The sequence below is a fragment of the Euprymna scolopes genome, chromosome 32 (assembly GCF_053919585.1).
Source record: "Euprymna scolopes isolate OS-2025 chromosome 32, ASM5391958v1, whole genome shotgun sequence".
Taxonomy (NCBI): domain Eukaryota; kingdom Metazoa; phylum Mollusca; class Cephalopoda; order Sepiida; family Sepiolidae; genus Euprymna; species Euprymna scolopes.
In genome coordinates, this window is record NC_136513.1 from 90,135,012 (window position 1) to 90,152,978 (window position 17,967).

The window sequence follows — 17,967 nt, forward strand, 5'->3', positions numbered from 1 at the left end:
ATTCATTTTATATATGAAAACCAAACACTAATATATACATATATATATATATATATATTTCTCATATGTTATATCTTCCCTCTTTTGGAAATAGGATACGATTATGAATATCTTCAGTGTCAAATAAACCATGTACACTGTTAAATTCATTTTATATATGAAAACCAAACACTAATATATACATATATATATATATATATATATATATATATATATATATATATTTCTCATATGTTATATCTTCCCTCTTTTGGAAATAGGATACGATTATGAATATCTTCAGTGTCAAATAAACCATGTACACTGTTAAATTCATTTTATATATGAAAACCAAACACTAATATATACATATATATATATATTTCTCATTATATCTTCCCTCTTTTGGAAATAGGATACGATTATGAATATCTTCAGTGTCAAATAAACCATGTACACTGTTAAATTCATTTTATATATGAAAACCAAACACTAATATATACATATATATATATATGAAAACTTACTGTACTTACTAAAGACATTGCAAGCAAACCCTATCTATAAACACTGCCAGACATAAAGTACCTTTGTGTGAAATTTCATAAAAATTGACCCATCCTTTTTCGAATTCATAGGGAATGAACTGCCAAAGTTCCTTTTATGTAATATGTATTGTGTATTTAGGCAGGATGTTTTCATTCAGACAAGGATTGTTATTATTGTTTATAGTGTTTTTGCTTAATAAGCTTTCTTTGTAGTTTTTCAATTTTTCTAATTGTCTTTCTTGTTTCTCGGTTTAATCTGTGTAAGAAATTTCTATAGTTGTCTTGGCCATTTTTCTTTTTCTTTTTTCCCTTTGCAAGTACTTTCGACTGAGTTTTTCAACAGTCGTCTTCAGGCAGTTTTGATTATTGTTTGTTTAAAATCTGGATGCTTTTATATGCTTCAATTAAAATTATATTTAGATTTCTTGAACTAGTGAAGCGTGCCATGTGCAAATATATATACGTTTATTTTAACGTGTTAGAAACGTTGCTAAAAAATGTAAAAAAAAAAAATGTAAAATAAAAAAAGTGGTTTACAATATGGTATAGAATTTACATCTTTTTTTTTATTATTAATTATTTATAACTTGATATTAAAATACATAAATACAGATATATGTGTAACTATATATATATATATATTGGATGGTCACGTACTTGCAAAAGACACAAAAAAAGAAAGGACCAAGACGACTATGGAACTTTCTTACACAGATTCAACCAAGAAACAAGAAAGACAATTAGAAAAATTGAAAAACCATTAAGCAAGAACACTCCGTGCTATTTAACAATACTTGCCTGAATATATATATATATATATATATATATATATATATATATATATATAATATATATATATTATATATATATATTCATATATATATATATATAATATATATATATATATATATATATATATATATATATATATATATATATATATATATATATATATATATATATATATATATATATTATATATATATATTTGTTTGATTAAAAATTCGATAGTATGTGTAAACGCTTACTTTCTTAAGTGGTCTTATGATTTTGACCAGGACTGTTATATGTATAGTCCTGGTCAAAATTATATATATATATATATACAGTCCTGGTCTAAATCATAAGACCACTTAAGAAAGTAAGCGTTTACACATACTATCAAATTTTTAATCAAACAAATGGTTGAAAACATTGCCAAAAGGGAAAATATCATGGAAAAAAATGAAATCTGCGTCATCCGAAACCTTAACCCTGATCTAATAATTATTTTTTTAAAAACAAACATTTTCACCTGGTCAAAATGATAAGACCACTGATAATTTATCTAACAAAAGGCAATTATAAATTACTAAAAAGGGTCTCAGTATTTAGTATAGCCTCCATTATTACGAATTACTTAAAAAAATTCTCTTTGGCATGCTTGCGACTAAGTTTTTTATCAGTTGCGAAGGAATTTTATCCCATGTACTGAAAACTGAATCAGAAAGTTCCTTTATCGAATCATACTGGGTTCCATCCTTGAACACTTGTTTTGCCATCCATCCCCAAAGATTTTCAATAGGATTGAGGTCCAGAGAACATGCTGGATGATCTAACAATTCTATATTATTTGAAGAAAAGTATTCTCGTGCTTGTCGAGAGTGTATAACGCAGTGTTGTCTTGCTGAAAAATCCAATTTCTTCCACACAGACGTGGACGTTCAGTCCTGATAGAAGCATTTTCAAGCATTGAAATGTACTTCAATAATGTTTGCCGGCCTTTCACTACTTGCAACTTTAAGGTCCCAGCTGATGAGAAAGCACCCGAGATCATTAAAGACCCTCCTCCACTGTGCCAAGCTGAAAAAGTCTCTTTGAGCAAATTTTTATCATGCCAATAGTGTTGAAATCCATCTGGACCATCTAGATTAAACTTTTTCTCATTGGAGAAAATTACGTTTTCCCACTTCTCTTCATCCCAAGTCTGGTATTTGGCGGCATATTTAAGTTGGTTAGTTTTGTGCTGTTCAAGATGTGGTTTCTGCAGTCAATTTAAATGATTGAAACGCTTCATTTTCAGATGCCTTCTGATGGTTTTAGGACTACATTCTGCAGCTGTTTGGCTTTTCAATCGACTTGAACTCATACTGGAGTTTTTTTTTAAACTTCTTCTAAAACGGCGATCCAGTGATGGGGTTATTTTTTTTTTTGGTGGGGGGTCGACCTGGACTCTTTTTGTGCCCATATTGATCTGGATTTCTTAAAAAAAATTTGTGATGACCATTTTGCTACGATTCACTTCATTTGCAATGGATCTATGGGAGAGTCCACCCCCTTAAGCTCAAAGGTCCTTCCTCTCTCAAACTCTGATAATGGTTTCCCTTTTGCCATTTATAATTTAGTAAGATGTTTTTTTATCCACTAACAAGTTGCTTTTAGTAACATAAAAAGGTTTTCGTATTCATTTTTTCAAAACTAGCCGATTTTATTAAAGTGGTCTTATCATTTTGACCAGGTGAAAATGTTTGTTTTTTAAAAAATAATTATTAGATCAGGGTTAAGGTTTCGAATGACGCAGACTTCATTTTTTTTCCATCATATTTTCCCTTTTGGCAATGGTTTCAACCATTTGTTTGATTAAAAATTCGATAATATGCATAAACGCTTACTTTCTTAAGTGGTCTTATGATTTTGACCAGGACTATATATATATATATATATATATATATATATATATATTTATTTATTTATTTTTTAATTTTTTTTTTTTCAGCCTTGGTAAAAATGGCATTGGACAGAAACTACGTCATCTCAATTTTGCTGGCTGTATCAACATAACTGACAAGACCTTACACAAAGTGTCTGAGACGATGGCCAGGCCCATCTTGAACCAATCTTCTTGTACTTGCCAGCTTGACTCCCCGCTTGAGCTTGAAACTTGTTCTTACATATGCAACACTGTTCACAAGAAATACACGCTTATGTCGTCCGGGAAATTTGAAGGCATGCTCTTACCAAGTTGTTGTATCGGATGCCCTTTCTTGTCGGGCCCGCAGTGCACCTTAAATACAAATGGGTGCGGAAAACTAAAATCTAAACACAATTTGAGGAAATTCTCAAGGACTACTTACCTCTCCACGAAAGTGGAAGAGGATACATCTAGCGGTTGTGACAATGTGTCTGGCTGCTATTCTTTGCACTCAGATCGGACTTTAATGAGTGGCACACCAGATTGTCCGTCCTCGGACAATGAAGTAAAAACCCACAGAGAACCCCAATGGAATTCCAGCCTTCGGAATAATAGTTTGGAGTATTTAAACCTGTCCGGCTGTTTCCGTATCACAGATGTAGGTCTAAGGTTAGTCTACATTTATTTTTCATTTTTTTTAATTTTTTTTTTTTATTTTCATTTTTTTTTTTTTTTTTCATTTTTTTTTTTTTTTTTTTTTTTTTTTTTATTTTCATTTTTTTTACTTTTTTTTTTTTTTTCATTTTTTTATTTTTTTTTTTTTTTTTTTATTTTCATTTTTTTTACTTTTTTTTTTTATTTTCATTTTTTTTTTATTTAGGAGTGAGGGCCTGTAAATTCACCCTTGTTCGTTCGTCCGACCACACTTTTCTTAATAACTACGCTTTGGAATATTTTTTAAATTTTGCACAAACATTAAACATGATATGAGTAAAAAAAAAGTAACAGAATGGATTCTTTGGGAAAACTCTGGTTGCCCCATCCCCTAGGGGTGCCTTTCGGGTTAAAATGCTTATTAAAAAAAAATTCATGCCTTGGATTTTTATAAAACTTTCTGAAACTGGTTTCTTTATAATTTTGTTTGTCTATACTTTGTGATAACTCTTGCATGTGCCTCAGGGGCTCCATTTTTGATACTATTTTTATTTGTCCAAAAATATTTGTGTATGTCTATTTAGCAGTTTTCTTGGCGACTTTTGGGGCTAAGTGGGGGTGGGAGTAAATGCTGAACTTAGTTGTTTTTTTATGCCTCGTTCACTGTGCACTCCCGAGGGACCATACATGCTTCACTTGTATTTTTTTTTTTTTTTTTTTTTTTACAATATCTTTCACTTTGTACTATTTGTATTATTCGGTTGATGTAACCTCCGACCTTCTTCAAGTGCATCTTATCATACGCGAGGAATCTTCCTGTCAAACTTCAGAACATATGGAGAATATCTAACAAACCTTTATTTGATTCACAAAGAAGCATGCTCTCGTTCCATCAGCCATGACCATTTCTGTTTCTGTGTGTAGCTGTTTATTTCTTTTTCACTTTTTTTTTTTTTGTTTTGTTTTTGATGGAGATGGGCCATTCTATCCGATGCCAGGAATTCATCTGCTTTTTTCAGAGATTCCAACTAATTTAAGATTCTAACTCTCCCTTTAAACACAATTGTTTGTATCTATCTCGCACTTGGTTTGCTGGGTGTATTTGCCACATAGTTTTTACAATTTCCTTTTCTTTTTCATGAGCCTGGCTGCTTGACTAATTACTCAAATGTGTGTATTTAAAACGCATTCTGAAAAAAATCTTTTTAAAATCATGTTTCTCTGTGAAACATCATAATAGAATGTGATTGCTAGCGGAAATTACTGACAACAGTGGAGGATATATAAATAGATATATTGTTTCTCACATCAGATTATTTGTATTGTAACGATGCCACTAACACCTATGCAAATGACCAAGCCGTGTAGGAAGTGATGTCACAGTGGGATCGGAGGAAGAGTAAGAAAAAAGCAAAGGGGGGGGGAGATCATGTAGCAGAGAGAGAGAGACTTTTAAGCATGTGTTGACATGGCAGAGTTTTTGTTTTTTTAACCATGTAGCAACAGGACAGGAACTTTTAAACAAGATGCAAAACTCATTTATCCTCAAAACCTGTGTATGATGGAACGAATTACAGACATAACGAAGCCACTAACACCTATGACAATGACCAAGAAACCAGTTAATGTAAAATAACAAATACCACTTCATGGTTAAAAACCAAGAATAAATGTTATATGGATAGATTAAAAAAACAAAACAAAATCTCTATTTCTAAAAAGTTTCTATGGAAAATCTTCTTGGAGGAATTTCTATGTTAGTAGGCAGGCAGGTTTGAACCCGTGACGTGAAGGTGCAAACCTGAAATCTTACCGCTGCGCTACAACGACAAAGGAAGTGAAATGCATTTAAATTTAGTGATGTCAATGAAAAGCTGTTGACTCACTGATAAATTAAGTCAGGAGTTGGCGAAGAAATTAAATGAATCTTGTGGTATTTATTTTCATCACCACATATATATATATATATATATATATATATATATGTATATATATATTTTTTTTTTTTTTTTTTATTACATTTTCACCCCAAAAAAGGCAAATTGCCACTTTGGTGTAGGGGGCTACTATCAGGGCCAACAACTACTGGGGTACTATGTGGGGATTTGGGCAGCAAGGTGTCGGTTCACGTTACACTTGAACTTCTGCACGTCAGTACTGTTGGGGAAGCAGGGACCTGGAATGGAATTCCAGAGTCTTGCGGTTCTGGGGAAGAAACTATTGGAGTAAAAAGATCTTTTACATCTAGGGATCTCTACAGTGCGGGGGTGGGATTTAGCAGCCTGTCGGATTTGTCGAGGGTGCTCGCGTCGTGGGGCCACAAGTGATTGCAGTTCGTCAGAGCATTCACCACTAAAATACTTGTAGAAAAGGCAGAGGGATGCAACATTCAATCGATGGGACAGAGGCTGAAGCTTAGATGCCAGTTCAGGGCCTATCAGGTTTGCGACTCTCTTTTGAACCTTGTCAAGGAGCGAGAGACTAGTAGCAGATGCACCAGCCCAGATGTGACAGCAATACTTCATACATGGGCGAATGGTGGCCTTATAGAGGTACAGGATACTTTCGGGTGTTAGTAGTTGTCTAGCACGGTAGAGAGAGCCCACCTTTCTTGCAGCGGCCCTGGCAATGCCTTCAATGTAATTGTTCCAACTCATGTTTCCTGTGAACATTAGGCCAAGGAGTTTGAAAGATATACTCTCAGATAAAGAGTCATTGGCCATTGCTATAGGTGGTAGAGAGGGTTTCTTGTAATTATTGAATGAAACTAGTTTAGTCTTGGCGGCATTGAACGCGACCAACCACTTTTGTCCCCATTCCACCACAGATTGGAGGTCTTCCTCTAGTGTTTCTGCCATTTCTTTAGAAATGTGTTCATTCGTCTTCCTGTCGTGCCTGCCATAGAGTGTAGTGTCATCAGCATATATACCCATCTCAGAGGCAATTTTGTCGGGGAGGTCATTTATGAATATCAGGAACAATAGAGGTCCAAGGATAGAACCCTGGGGTACCCCCGCATTTATATCATATTGTTTAGATGTACGACCGTCGAGGACAACCTGGATTTTTCTCTTATCTAAGAAGGATTTAATTATGTTAAGTATTCTACTAGTGATACCGTATGATCTAATTTTCCTGAGGAGACCCTCATGCCATACCCTGTCAAAAGCCTTAGATATATCTAGAGCTACCGCTCTGCCCTCCCCCGCTTTGTCCAGTGAATGGTATATACGTTCAGAGATTACAGTTAGGATGTCTGCTGTGGAACAGGCTTGTCTAAATCCATATTGTTTGTCAATCAGAAGATTAGCATCTGTAAGGTGATGAACTAGAGCATGGTTTATTAAGGTCTCAAATATTTTAGCAAAAAGTGGGAGGAGGCTGATGGGGCGATAATTTGATGGGTCAGTCCTTTCGCCAGAATTTTTTTTATTTTTTATTTTTTTTTTTTTTTATTACATTTTCACCCCAAAAAAGGCAAATTGCCACTTTGGTGTAGGGGGCTACTATCAGGGGCAACAACTACTGGGGTACTATGTAGGGATTTGGGCAGCAAGGTGTCGGTTCACGTTACACTTGAACTTCTGCACGTCAGTACTGTTGGGGAAGCAGGGACCTGGAATGGAATTCCAGAGTCTTGCGGTTCTGGGGAAGAAACTATTGGAGTAAAAAGATCTTTTACATCTAGGGATCTCTACAGTGTGGGGGTGGGATTTAGTAGCCTGTCGGGTTTGTCAAGGGTGCTCGCATCGTGGGGGCACAAGTGATTGCAGTTCGTCAGAGCATTCACCACTAAAATACTTGTAGAAAAGGCAGAGGGATGCAACATTTCGTCGATGGGACAGAGGCTGAAGCTTAGATGCCAGTTCAGGGCCTATCAGGTTTGCGACTCTCTTTTGAACCTTGTCAAGGAGCGAGAGACTAGTAGCAGATGCACCAGCCCAGATGTGGCAGCAATACTCCATACATGGGCGAATGGTGGCCTTATAGAGGTACAGGATACTTTCGGGTGTTAGTAGTTTTCTAGCACGGTAGAGAGAGCCTACCTTTCTTGCAGCGGCCCTGGCAATGCCTTCAATGTAATTGTTCCAACTCATGTTTCCTGTGAACGTTAGGCCAAGGAGTTTGAAAGATGGACTCTCAGATAAAGAGTCATTGGCCATTGCTATAGGTGGTAGAGAGGGTTTCTTGTAATTATTGAATGAAACTAGTTTAGTCTTGGCAGCATTGAACGCGACCAACCACTTTTGTCCCCATTCCACTACAGATTGGAGGTCTTCCTCTAGTGTTTCTGCTATTTCTTTAGAAATGTGTTCATTCGTCTTCCTGTCGTGTCTGCCATAGAGTGTAGTGTCATCAGCATATATACCCATCTCAGAGGCAATGTTGTCGGGGAGGTCATTTATGAATATCAGGAACAATAGAGGTCCAAGGATAGAACCCTGGGGCACTCCCGCATTTATATCATATTGTTTAGATGTGCGACCGTCGAGGACTACCTGGATTTTTCTCTTATCTAAGAAGGATTTAATTATGTTAAGTATTCTACCAGTGATACCGTATGATCTGATTTTACTGAGGAGACCCTCATGCCATACCCTGTCAAAAGCCTTAGATATATCTAGAGCTACCGCTCTGCCTTCCCCCGCTTTGTCCAGTGAATGGTATATACGTTCAGAGATCACAGTGAGGATGTCTGCTGTGGAACAGGCTTGTCTAAATCCATATTGTTTGTCAGTCAGTAGTTTAGCATCTGTAAGATGATGGACTAGAGCATGGTTTATTATGGTTTCAAATATTTTGGCAAAAAGTGGGAGGAGGCTAATGGGGCGATAATTTGATGGGTCTGTCCTTTCGCCAGAATTCTTGAATACTGGTACAACAGAAGCAGTTTTCCAACAGCCCGGAAAGCAAGCTTCATTAAGGCATTTGTTGTAGAGTTTGGAGAGAACTGGAGCTACTTCGGCTGAGCACTTTTTTAATAGCACAGCTGGGATAAGATCAGGTCCACATGCTTTTGAAGTGTCAAAGTTTTTTATGATAGCATGCACCTGAGCAGGGGTGATTTACAGATCGTCTAGCGTGGCGTCTGTCCGCATAGGAAAGTCAGGTAGGGGGTGGTTGGAAGGGTCCAGTGTGGAGTTTGAGGCAAACCGACTGGCAAGCATGTTAGCCTTGTCGGTTGCTGAGGAGACAACCTTGTGATTGTTGGTTAGTGGGGGAATTGTTGATTGCCCATTATTTACTACACTGTTGTAGATTTTCCAGAAGTCCCGAGTTCCTAGTTTTTGTGCTTCGATGCGCTTTTTAGTGGTTTCCGTAAATTCTCTCTTAGCGATCGCTATTTCTTTCTTAACGTTATTTCTAGCTTCTATATACTTCAGTCTGTTTGAACTGGACTTATGTCGGTTAAACCTACGGTATGCATGCTGCTTTTGAACAATGGCAGTTGCGCAAGTCGACATAAACCATTGGGGAGAGTGGGGCTTACTATAAAATTTCCGCATGGGAACATGCGCGTCGATTGCAGTTTTGAACCAGTCGGTGGTCTCGTTTGCACACTGTTCAGCAGGGAGAGAAAAAATATTTCTCCATGGGCATCTCTGATTAGTTCCCTGATGGCTTCCCAGTCAGCCTTTTTATAATATCTCGTTGTTTTGAGCACTGGCTCTTCAGTTTTGGCTCTAGAGTTTAGGGCGATTTCAATCATTATCACTGCATGATCAGCGTTCCCGAGTGGGCTGTGAGCCTTCGTTATGCAGTCATCGGGAGCTGTGGTCAAAAACAGATCTAGAAGTGATGCGTGTTGTTCTTCCTGGTCAGGGAAACGGGTTGGAAACGTAACAATTTGTGATAGGGAGTGAGATATAGTGAAGCTATGGGTTGTGCTGCCCGCTGCATCTGTGTAAGTAGAGAATCCAAGCCAGTTTTTGTGGTGGACATTAAAGTCACCAAATACATGTATTTGTGCGCTAGTGTCGAGGGACAGTGCTGTGTCTATGCTGTCAGAGACTTTGTTTATTATGGTGCAGTCCTGAGTCGAGGGAGAGCGGTAGAGAAAATAATAGTAGCTAATATTGTGTTGCATGTTTAGTCTAAAGCACATAAAGGCTTGATCATCTGTTTCTAGGTTTGTTTCTCTAGTCAGGGGGAGGGTATTAAGAATGTAAACTCCAAGTTCGTGCATGTGTCTGTCAGAGTCCTTACGGCAGAGTAGGAGATATCCAGGCATGTTAAAGTGGTAAGAGGGGATGGAGGAGTGTAGGTTAGTCTCACTTAGTGCTAAGATATCCGGGGGTATTTGTTAAGAGAAATGGTTCAACATCAGCTAAATTAGTTCTAAGCCCACGGATATTTGTGAATGCAAGCCTCAAGGGAGGAGGCAAGTTGAATTTGTTTGTCCCTAAGCCTGGTTTAAGCTTATTTTTAGATTGTATTGTCATCATATTTTTTAAACAGTTTCGGTTTAGGTAAGGGGGAGCTAAACAAGAGGTTATGCAGAGCATCAGACATGCATTACAAGTAGACCATCAGCTGACCTTTCTCCAATTAGGATTGTGGCCTCAGGAAAGCCCACTGGGGATGAGTGCAGGGTCCCTTTCCATGCGCGTCATGGCACTACAAACAACCCGATATTATTCAACTGTTGATGGAGCAGCCGCTCCAAGCGCTACCAAAGAGTTAGGGCACCAGTACTACCAGTCGGGAACAGCAGCCAGAAACTGTCAATCCGGTACCCTCAACCTATTAGAAGAAGGTCAACCCAATCTAATTGCTCAGGCATATATCGTACTCAAGCACTCCCAAATGTCCAGTTTTAGGGGTGAGGTGTACTGGGAATGGAGAAAAACGGCGTTCGTTGCCCTAGCCAAGAAACAAGATCTACCACTGAGTGTTTCTGTCGAATCACTGAGATAGTGTCTCTGCGCTTGACTAATAGGCAAAGAAGGAGTATGGAAGACGGGCGATAGACAGAGCCTATCTACTCCTTAAGCAGTTTAGGTTTGCAAACCGGTGAATTTGTTTGAGTCACCAGCTCTAGGAAGGTTGTCATCCAAAACTGAAGAGGCCTCCCTCCCCTTTGGTTTAGTTTCAGAGTTTTCCTTCTCCTAGACGGATGATCTGGGAAGACCTAGGTCCGTCAGCACTGAGAGGGTTTGCTCCGCGCCTAGGTTCTAATCCAGGTATTTCTGCGACCCCACGTGGTTAGTTAGTGTTACTGGGTTAGTTTGTGGAGGTTATATCTCTGCTGATTAGTTACGCTCCTCAAAGTGATTTAGGGACATTGCTATTTAATTGTTAATGGATAAAGGGGGTGAGTGGATTTCATGCAGTGTAAGCATCTATGATTGTAAGAAGGCTTGTTAGGGAGGAGATAATATGGTTTAAGTCTTACCCTTTTTATTTATTTTATTTATGTTAGCTTAGGTCTCGGATAATGTTACAGTATTAGTAGGTATTAAGAATTGAGCTACGAGTTGTGCCCAAACTATTTTAGATGATAGGAGGGTTAAGATGTAAGTGCAATATAGTATGGATAAAACAGCAAGTTTTGAGTCATGCGTAATTAAATGAATAGATATATGGGCAGGTTTTCAGTAGGTGCGAATAGAGTTGAAGTTGTAGGTATTTTCAAGTAAGAGTCATGGGACATTTTGCATAACAAGGAGTGTCGGTTCAATTTCGTATTAATTGTTGCAAAACTTTCGAGGAGACAGTTATGTAATGCAGATCGCTTTGCTTCTGAGTACTTTGCCTCTGAGTGCTTAGGCTATTAAATCCCTTACTGGATAGGAATGAGCTCTAATGCATGCCTTAGAGGTAGAAATGTATAGATGTTTAGTGATGACTATTAAAACAGTTTGCATGTGAGCGTTAGGGGCTGGAAGTTAGCGATTCCACTACAAATGTGGTGCAATGTGGGAGTTTAGTGGCGGCTAGATGGGAAGGAGTAGATTGTTAGCGTTCAAGAGAAAAGGGGTTATTTATTTACAGATAGTAGATCTCCATTAGGATTTTTGAGTTATAGGTAAGGTTTAGTTTGAAGAAAGGGGGAAAAAAAAAGAAAAATTTTTTTTTTTTTTTTTTTTTTTGCATGCAGGTAAGACAAACGCAATCGTCTTGAAGGTAAAATGTATATTAAGATTTCGTAGCTAGCTGTTAGGGTTTTTCCTCCAGTTATAGGAGGAACAACTAGTTCGTTGGGATTCAGAATTGTAGTCATTAAGGTCAGGTACAGAGTGTTGCATCTACTCAGAAAATTAGCCCTAGCATCACAGCTAAGATTATGTATATTGCAGTTACAAATATAGTGATAGTTAAATTATGAGCCACGTTCAGTGGTTTGGTATGGATATCATGGAGGACACTTTAATACAAGCAAGCGTACGGTGATTGCAGATATTAAGTATACTACTTAAATAAAGTTCTTCTGTCTTCTATAATAGAAAGAAAAAAAAAGATAAATCCTCTCTCCTGTTCTGTATTCTTTTGCCTAGGCTATTCGTTTTTCGAGTTGAGTTCGAACTACAGACGGCTCGCATGGAAGCAAAGAGTTAAAGACAATTTATACGCATATATAATTAAAATACATTAAATAAATAAATTTAAAGAGACGGTATTAACAGTTGGAAAAAAGCTAAAAAAAAATAAATAAAAATAAAAAAATAATAGAAAACGGCTCGCATGGAAGCAAGGAGTTAAAGACAATATATGTGCATATAGTTAAAATACATTAAATAAATAAATTTTAAAAAAGCAGTTGGCATTTTGGTAAGATTAGGATTGATTAATTTCACTTAGCTTAATTTCTTTGGCCATCTACATTTGACGCATCTGCCAGCGAGCGTAACCATGTCCTAGGTGAGAGGGTAGGTGGGGCTTCGCTTCCTTTCCCGCATTTTGTATCTATTTATAGAGAGCGCACATGCGTATGATAATTTTACTTTTTTTTTTTTTTTTTTTTTTTTTTTTAGCGTTATAGTTCTGTCTTCTATAGTAGAAAAAAAAAGGTAAATCCTCGTTCCTATTCGGTATCCTTTAGCCTAGGCTATTCGTTAGATATATGTATCGGTTTGTTGGTAGTCTCGGTTCTATACCAGATTGATCAGAACTGGTGGCATTATCAAAAACCACGGTAGCATTCCCCACTTCATGCTCATCCCTATTCATTTCAAACATCGAGCGGGCTTTTCCTTTTAAGCGCTCTAATTGAGGGTTACCCTCATCCTCATCTACTTTATTAGCATCTTTTCTAGCCCATAGGATGCTATTGATGTGGCTTACTCTCCTTTTCACATACACTAGAAAAGCTATTATCATCATCACGACCAAGATGATTATTGTGGGATATAACCATTTACTTACTTCTTCCCATCGCCATTTTTCTTGTTCGTTATTACTCTTCACTGTTCGTAACTCATCTACTAACTCGCTCATAGCGGTCTTTCCGACCGGTTTCAGAAGAGGTGGAATTTCGTGAGCTTCTATCTTCGGAAATTCCTTAGTGATAGGGGTCCATACTTTCGACCACTTTACACGCGGTATTTTAATTTATGACAGAAAGTCATTCCGGAGCTCAAACTTCTCTGTAAGTTTATAGGACAGCAAGATCTCCATAGTTGGGCTAAACGCTGCACAACTCATGGGTAAATCTATAATGGTCATAGGTGGATGAATAAGTATTTCACCTTGTTGTCGTCCCTTACAGACTTTCGTCAGCCTTCGCTTACTAGTTGAGGCAACTGCCCAAACACCATCCGATAGATGTATAGGTTGGAGGGGGGAGTGTATCCACCGACACCTCTGCTCCACAGTATTTATCGATTCCCTCCTCATTACCTTGAAATAATTGAACGACGCATAAGTTGTGTCCGTTAGTTGCATAGATGGGACTTTTTACTGCACAAACTTTCAGTGCATTCATGCTACACGCTAGTGCTTCGCTAGGCGACAACACTATGAATTTGGTTCGGGCTGGGTTAAAAGCTATTCCTTCAGTTTTAACTTTATACCTTGCTACTGCTCTCTCCTCAGTGACGTTATTAGGAAATGGTATCAGTAAATTAATTATGTTAAACACCTCGAAGTCGCTACCTCCATTCAACAAAGGTAACTCAACCATTACATAAATCTTATCATTTTGCATAATTGTAGCACAACTTAAGGTTTTATAATATTCCCATAGACTCTTCTTTGGATCTACTGGTAAGCATAAAGCATGTGGCAAGTCTGACTGAATCATCCCGAGTATTGTTTTGAAGTCTTTGGGAGGTATGATGCTCGGTGACATGTGCGCTAATGAAAGTAAATCTAATTGTGTCCTAACATGTTCCATTGCCAATGTCAATAACTGAATTGATGAGTTGAGTTGGTTTGTCATCATCATCAGTTCCAGTATTTGCTTAGTTACAGCCTCTACGGTACTTATTCTTCTAGCCATAAAAGTTAAACTTCCGTTTAGGCTGGTGACCGTATGAGATAGCCAGTTAATTCTTTGTCTATGTTCTTTTATTCGTATCTAGTAACATTCACTACCGATAAACTTTCCCCTACAACATGCTTTATTTTCTGTTGATTTTCCTCTAAACCACTTATATGCTTTCCTAATGCCTCTGTGTCACTTTTCTGATACTGTACCGAATAATACGTGTAGTATTTTACCTACGAAAGGTAGTATAGATCTCTTTCTAACTCGTTTTTGGGTCCCTTCTGTTGCCAGTAATCCAATATCCCTAAAATATCCTCCAACGTATCGGAGTCTTTGTTTCAGCTTATCTAAACGTCCTCCTAGTGATACAAATAACGCTGGATCAGAATTTATCTCAAGTTTTGATTGATGTTTCTGCATTTGCAGATTCAAGTCCGCCGCTAAGTCAACTTCGTGTTCTAGTTCCCTTTGAACCTTCCAATATGCTCCCAGATCGATGACGAATGTCAAGATCCACTTAGAGTGTGTAATTGTCACCTCGCTGGTCTTCTTAAATATTGTGCTGTGTGTGTGGCGCAGCGCTACTGTCCATCCAGCCATCATTACCATCATCATTATCAGGCGACACATCCTTCAAATACACATAGTAACGCTCTTTTATTATTTGTTCCATTTTTATTTCAATCACTCAATTCCATTTCCCCAAATAACTTTACGATCGAATTAATTGAACTTTCTTTGTCTTCTTTATCTTCTTCATAGCTATTTTTAATTTTCCCTCGTTTTGAGATAACATTGATAGGTCGTTTTATGCTGCTTCTCAGAAGTCTAGGTCCCATCATGTCGCCTATTACTTCTGGGGGCTGTGTCGACGGTATCGTATTGCTCTCTGATTCTTCAGCCCTATTCTCCTTACCAGCTTCTCTATCTCTCCGTACCGATAATGGAATATCATCTTCAGATCCCCAACCTTCCGAATATGGAGGCGTAGTTGTTATCTCTGTTAGCAAGTCTGTATCCTCTACCTCAAATTCTACATCTAACTCCCGTTCATCTGCTATCTCATCATCAGCCTACCTATCCGTATCTTCCCGATCTCCTTCCGGATCTATCAGGGTGGCTTTCCTTACAGGTCTATCTGTCTGTATATTAGGCATTTTCCACTCCCTAATATTGGCTTCACAGATATCTAACGCATGAAACCTCTTCGTTTTATTCGTCAGTTGATCCCATATTTTATGTTACCGGTCCCGTTTGTTTTACTATCCTATAGTACGGTTTCCGTCTAGGATCTAATTTTCCTTTTCTAACCTGTGCTCTGTAGTATACCAGGTCGCCAACTCCATATGTTTTCTTAACCCTTCCATCGTTGACTCTTTTGTTACGCTTTTTGTGCTGAGCTAATTCTTCGACGCACTTAACCAAACAGAGAATGCTGCTGCTCAATCATTTTTTTATGATTTTCTTCCCCAGTATACCTTTTTTTTTGGTAGTAGAAGATTATCTAACGGTAACACTACATCTCTACTGTGCACCAGGTAATATGGAGAGAATTTAGTCATATCGTTTGATGAAAATCTGGCCGCTGCTAAAGCCTGATTCAAGAACAAGTCCCAATTCTCGACTTCGTCCTCTGATAACTTCGACAGCGTATCTCCCAAAAACATATGGAATCTCTCTACTTTAGCATTGCTCTGGGGGTGGTATGGAGAGGTGGTAATATGTTTCACTCCTAAATATCTCGTCACCTCCCTTATAGTGGCATTTACAAATTCTCTGCCATTGTCTGTCACTAACATACGTGGGACACCATACCTAGGGAAAATTTCATTCATAAGTATCTCCGCCATGGTCTGTGCATCCTTCCTTTGCACCGGGAATGCCTCTACCCAGCTAGTTAACCAATCGACCATGCTGACTATATACTTATTTCTCTTGTTACTACTATTATATGGCCCTGAGACATCCATGCTCCACTTCTCAAATGGATATGATGGAATATCAATCTCCATTAGGGGTGTCTTAGCGCCTTTAACAGCCCGCTTCTGGCAAGTGACACATTCCGTCACATAGGAGTGGATATGTTTATACATACCAGGCCAATAGTATTTCTTTGCTAAAATCGAGTAAGTCTTATCAATACCTACATCACTTAACCCGTAATGTGCTACCTTGCACTACACTGGCCCTCACGTGACCATCCGGGACATACAAGCGTAACATTGGGTTCTTTTCTTCCCCATTTACATAGTATACCCGATCATCTTCCAACAGGTATTTTCTCGATTTTGAAAGCAGTAATTTCCCTTCTACTAGCGATTTCTTAAGTTCGCTATACTCTTTGTCCCTGCTCGCTTCTAACTTAAGTAGCTTCAGGTCTATCAATTTCGACGCAATCTTATCGGAATCGTCTTCTTGAGAGTCATTTTCTTCTGGCTCTATTTCATCTTCCATCTCAGAGGGCCTATTCTGCAATTGCTGAGAGTTGAGTACGCAAATTCTGTAGTTATTATCATTAACTAGATTCTGATCACTAGCGTCAGCTTCTTCCCTTACCGCTTCGGGAATTCTAGATAATAAATCTGCACATGTGTTCTCTTTTCCGGACAGGTACTCTCTCTTACAGTCGTAGCCACTCAGTTGCATAGCCCACAGTTGCACCTTTCGATTCTTCCATTCAGCACCGAACAAGTACTGTAATGGACGATGATCAGTTTTTATCACGAACGTCGCACCCGCTAAATAAAAATGCAGCTTTTGCAAAGCGTACGCGATGGCATAGGCCTCTTTTTCAATCACGGGCCACTTCTGTTCGGTCTTTGTTAACTTGTGAGAGAGAAAGTAGGTAGGCATTTCATCCTTTATTCTCGGGATTACAGTTTCTGCCTCTTCACACGGCTGAGTCAAGCAAGCTCCTATACACGTATCACTAGCATCCGTATATAGGACCATAGGCTTGTTCAAATCGGGATAAATCAATAAAGGAATGGATGTCAGTTCCGCTTTTAACGTATCGAATGCTTTCTGACATGCCTCGGTCCAATTGAACCTAGCATATTTTTTCGTTAGATTAATTAGTGGTATAGCTATTCTAGAGAACCTTGCTATGAACCTTCTGTAATAACCTACAGTTCCTATAAATGCTCTAACTTGTCTAACTGTTTGAGGTTCTGGAATTGCCCTTATAATCTTTACTTTATCAGTATCTGGCCTTACTCCAGATTGGTCTATGATAAATCCTAAATATTTAGTCTCTTTTCTCATAAATTGACACTTTTCTATTTTTAGTTTCAAGCCATGATATTTCAGACGATCTAACACAGCCTGTAAATGCTTAAAGTGCTCTTCCGGGGTTTTTGAGAATATCAAGATGTCATCCAAATATGCCATGGCAAAATGTTCAAATCCTCTCAACACTATTGTCATTAATGATTGAAAAACACCAGGGGCTCCTGCTAGCCCAAACGGCATGACACGGAACTGGAACAATCCCATGTGACAACAGAAGGCCGTTTTAGGTTTGTCCTTCTCATTTACTGCTACTTGCCAGCAACCTGATCTTAAGTCTAAGGAGGAAAAACATGTAGCTTTCCCTAGCATCGCCAAAATGTCGTCTATCAGGGGCAGAGGATAAGCAGTAGATTTTGTTATCTTATTAAGTTCTCTAAAATCTACGCAAAATCTAT

The 17,967-nt window shown here is 38.0% G+C and overlaps 1 protein-coding gene across 5 annotated transcripts in view; it reads left to right on the forward strand.

The window, feature by feature from the left end:
* The window catches only part of LOC145256478 (F-box/LRR-repeat protein 5-like), a 248,024-nt gene that overhangs the window by 133,231 nt on the left and 96,826 nt on the right, over positions 1-17,967 (forward strand). For all 5 annotated transcript variants that reach the window (XR_013863997.1, XR_013863998.1, XR_013863999.1 and 2 more), the window contains one exon: positions 3,283-3,867. Coding sequence is in view for 2 of the 5 variants with exons in the window: in XM_080115421.1 (XP_079971547.1) it covers positions 3,283-3,867 (585 nt within the window). In the remaining 3 variants the exon portion in view is untranslated. The remainder of the gene's footprint in view (positions 1-3,282; positions 3,868-17,967) is intronic.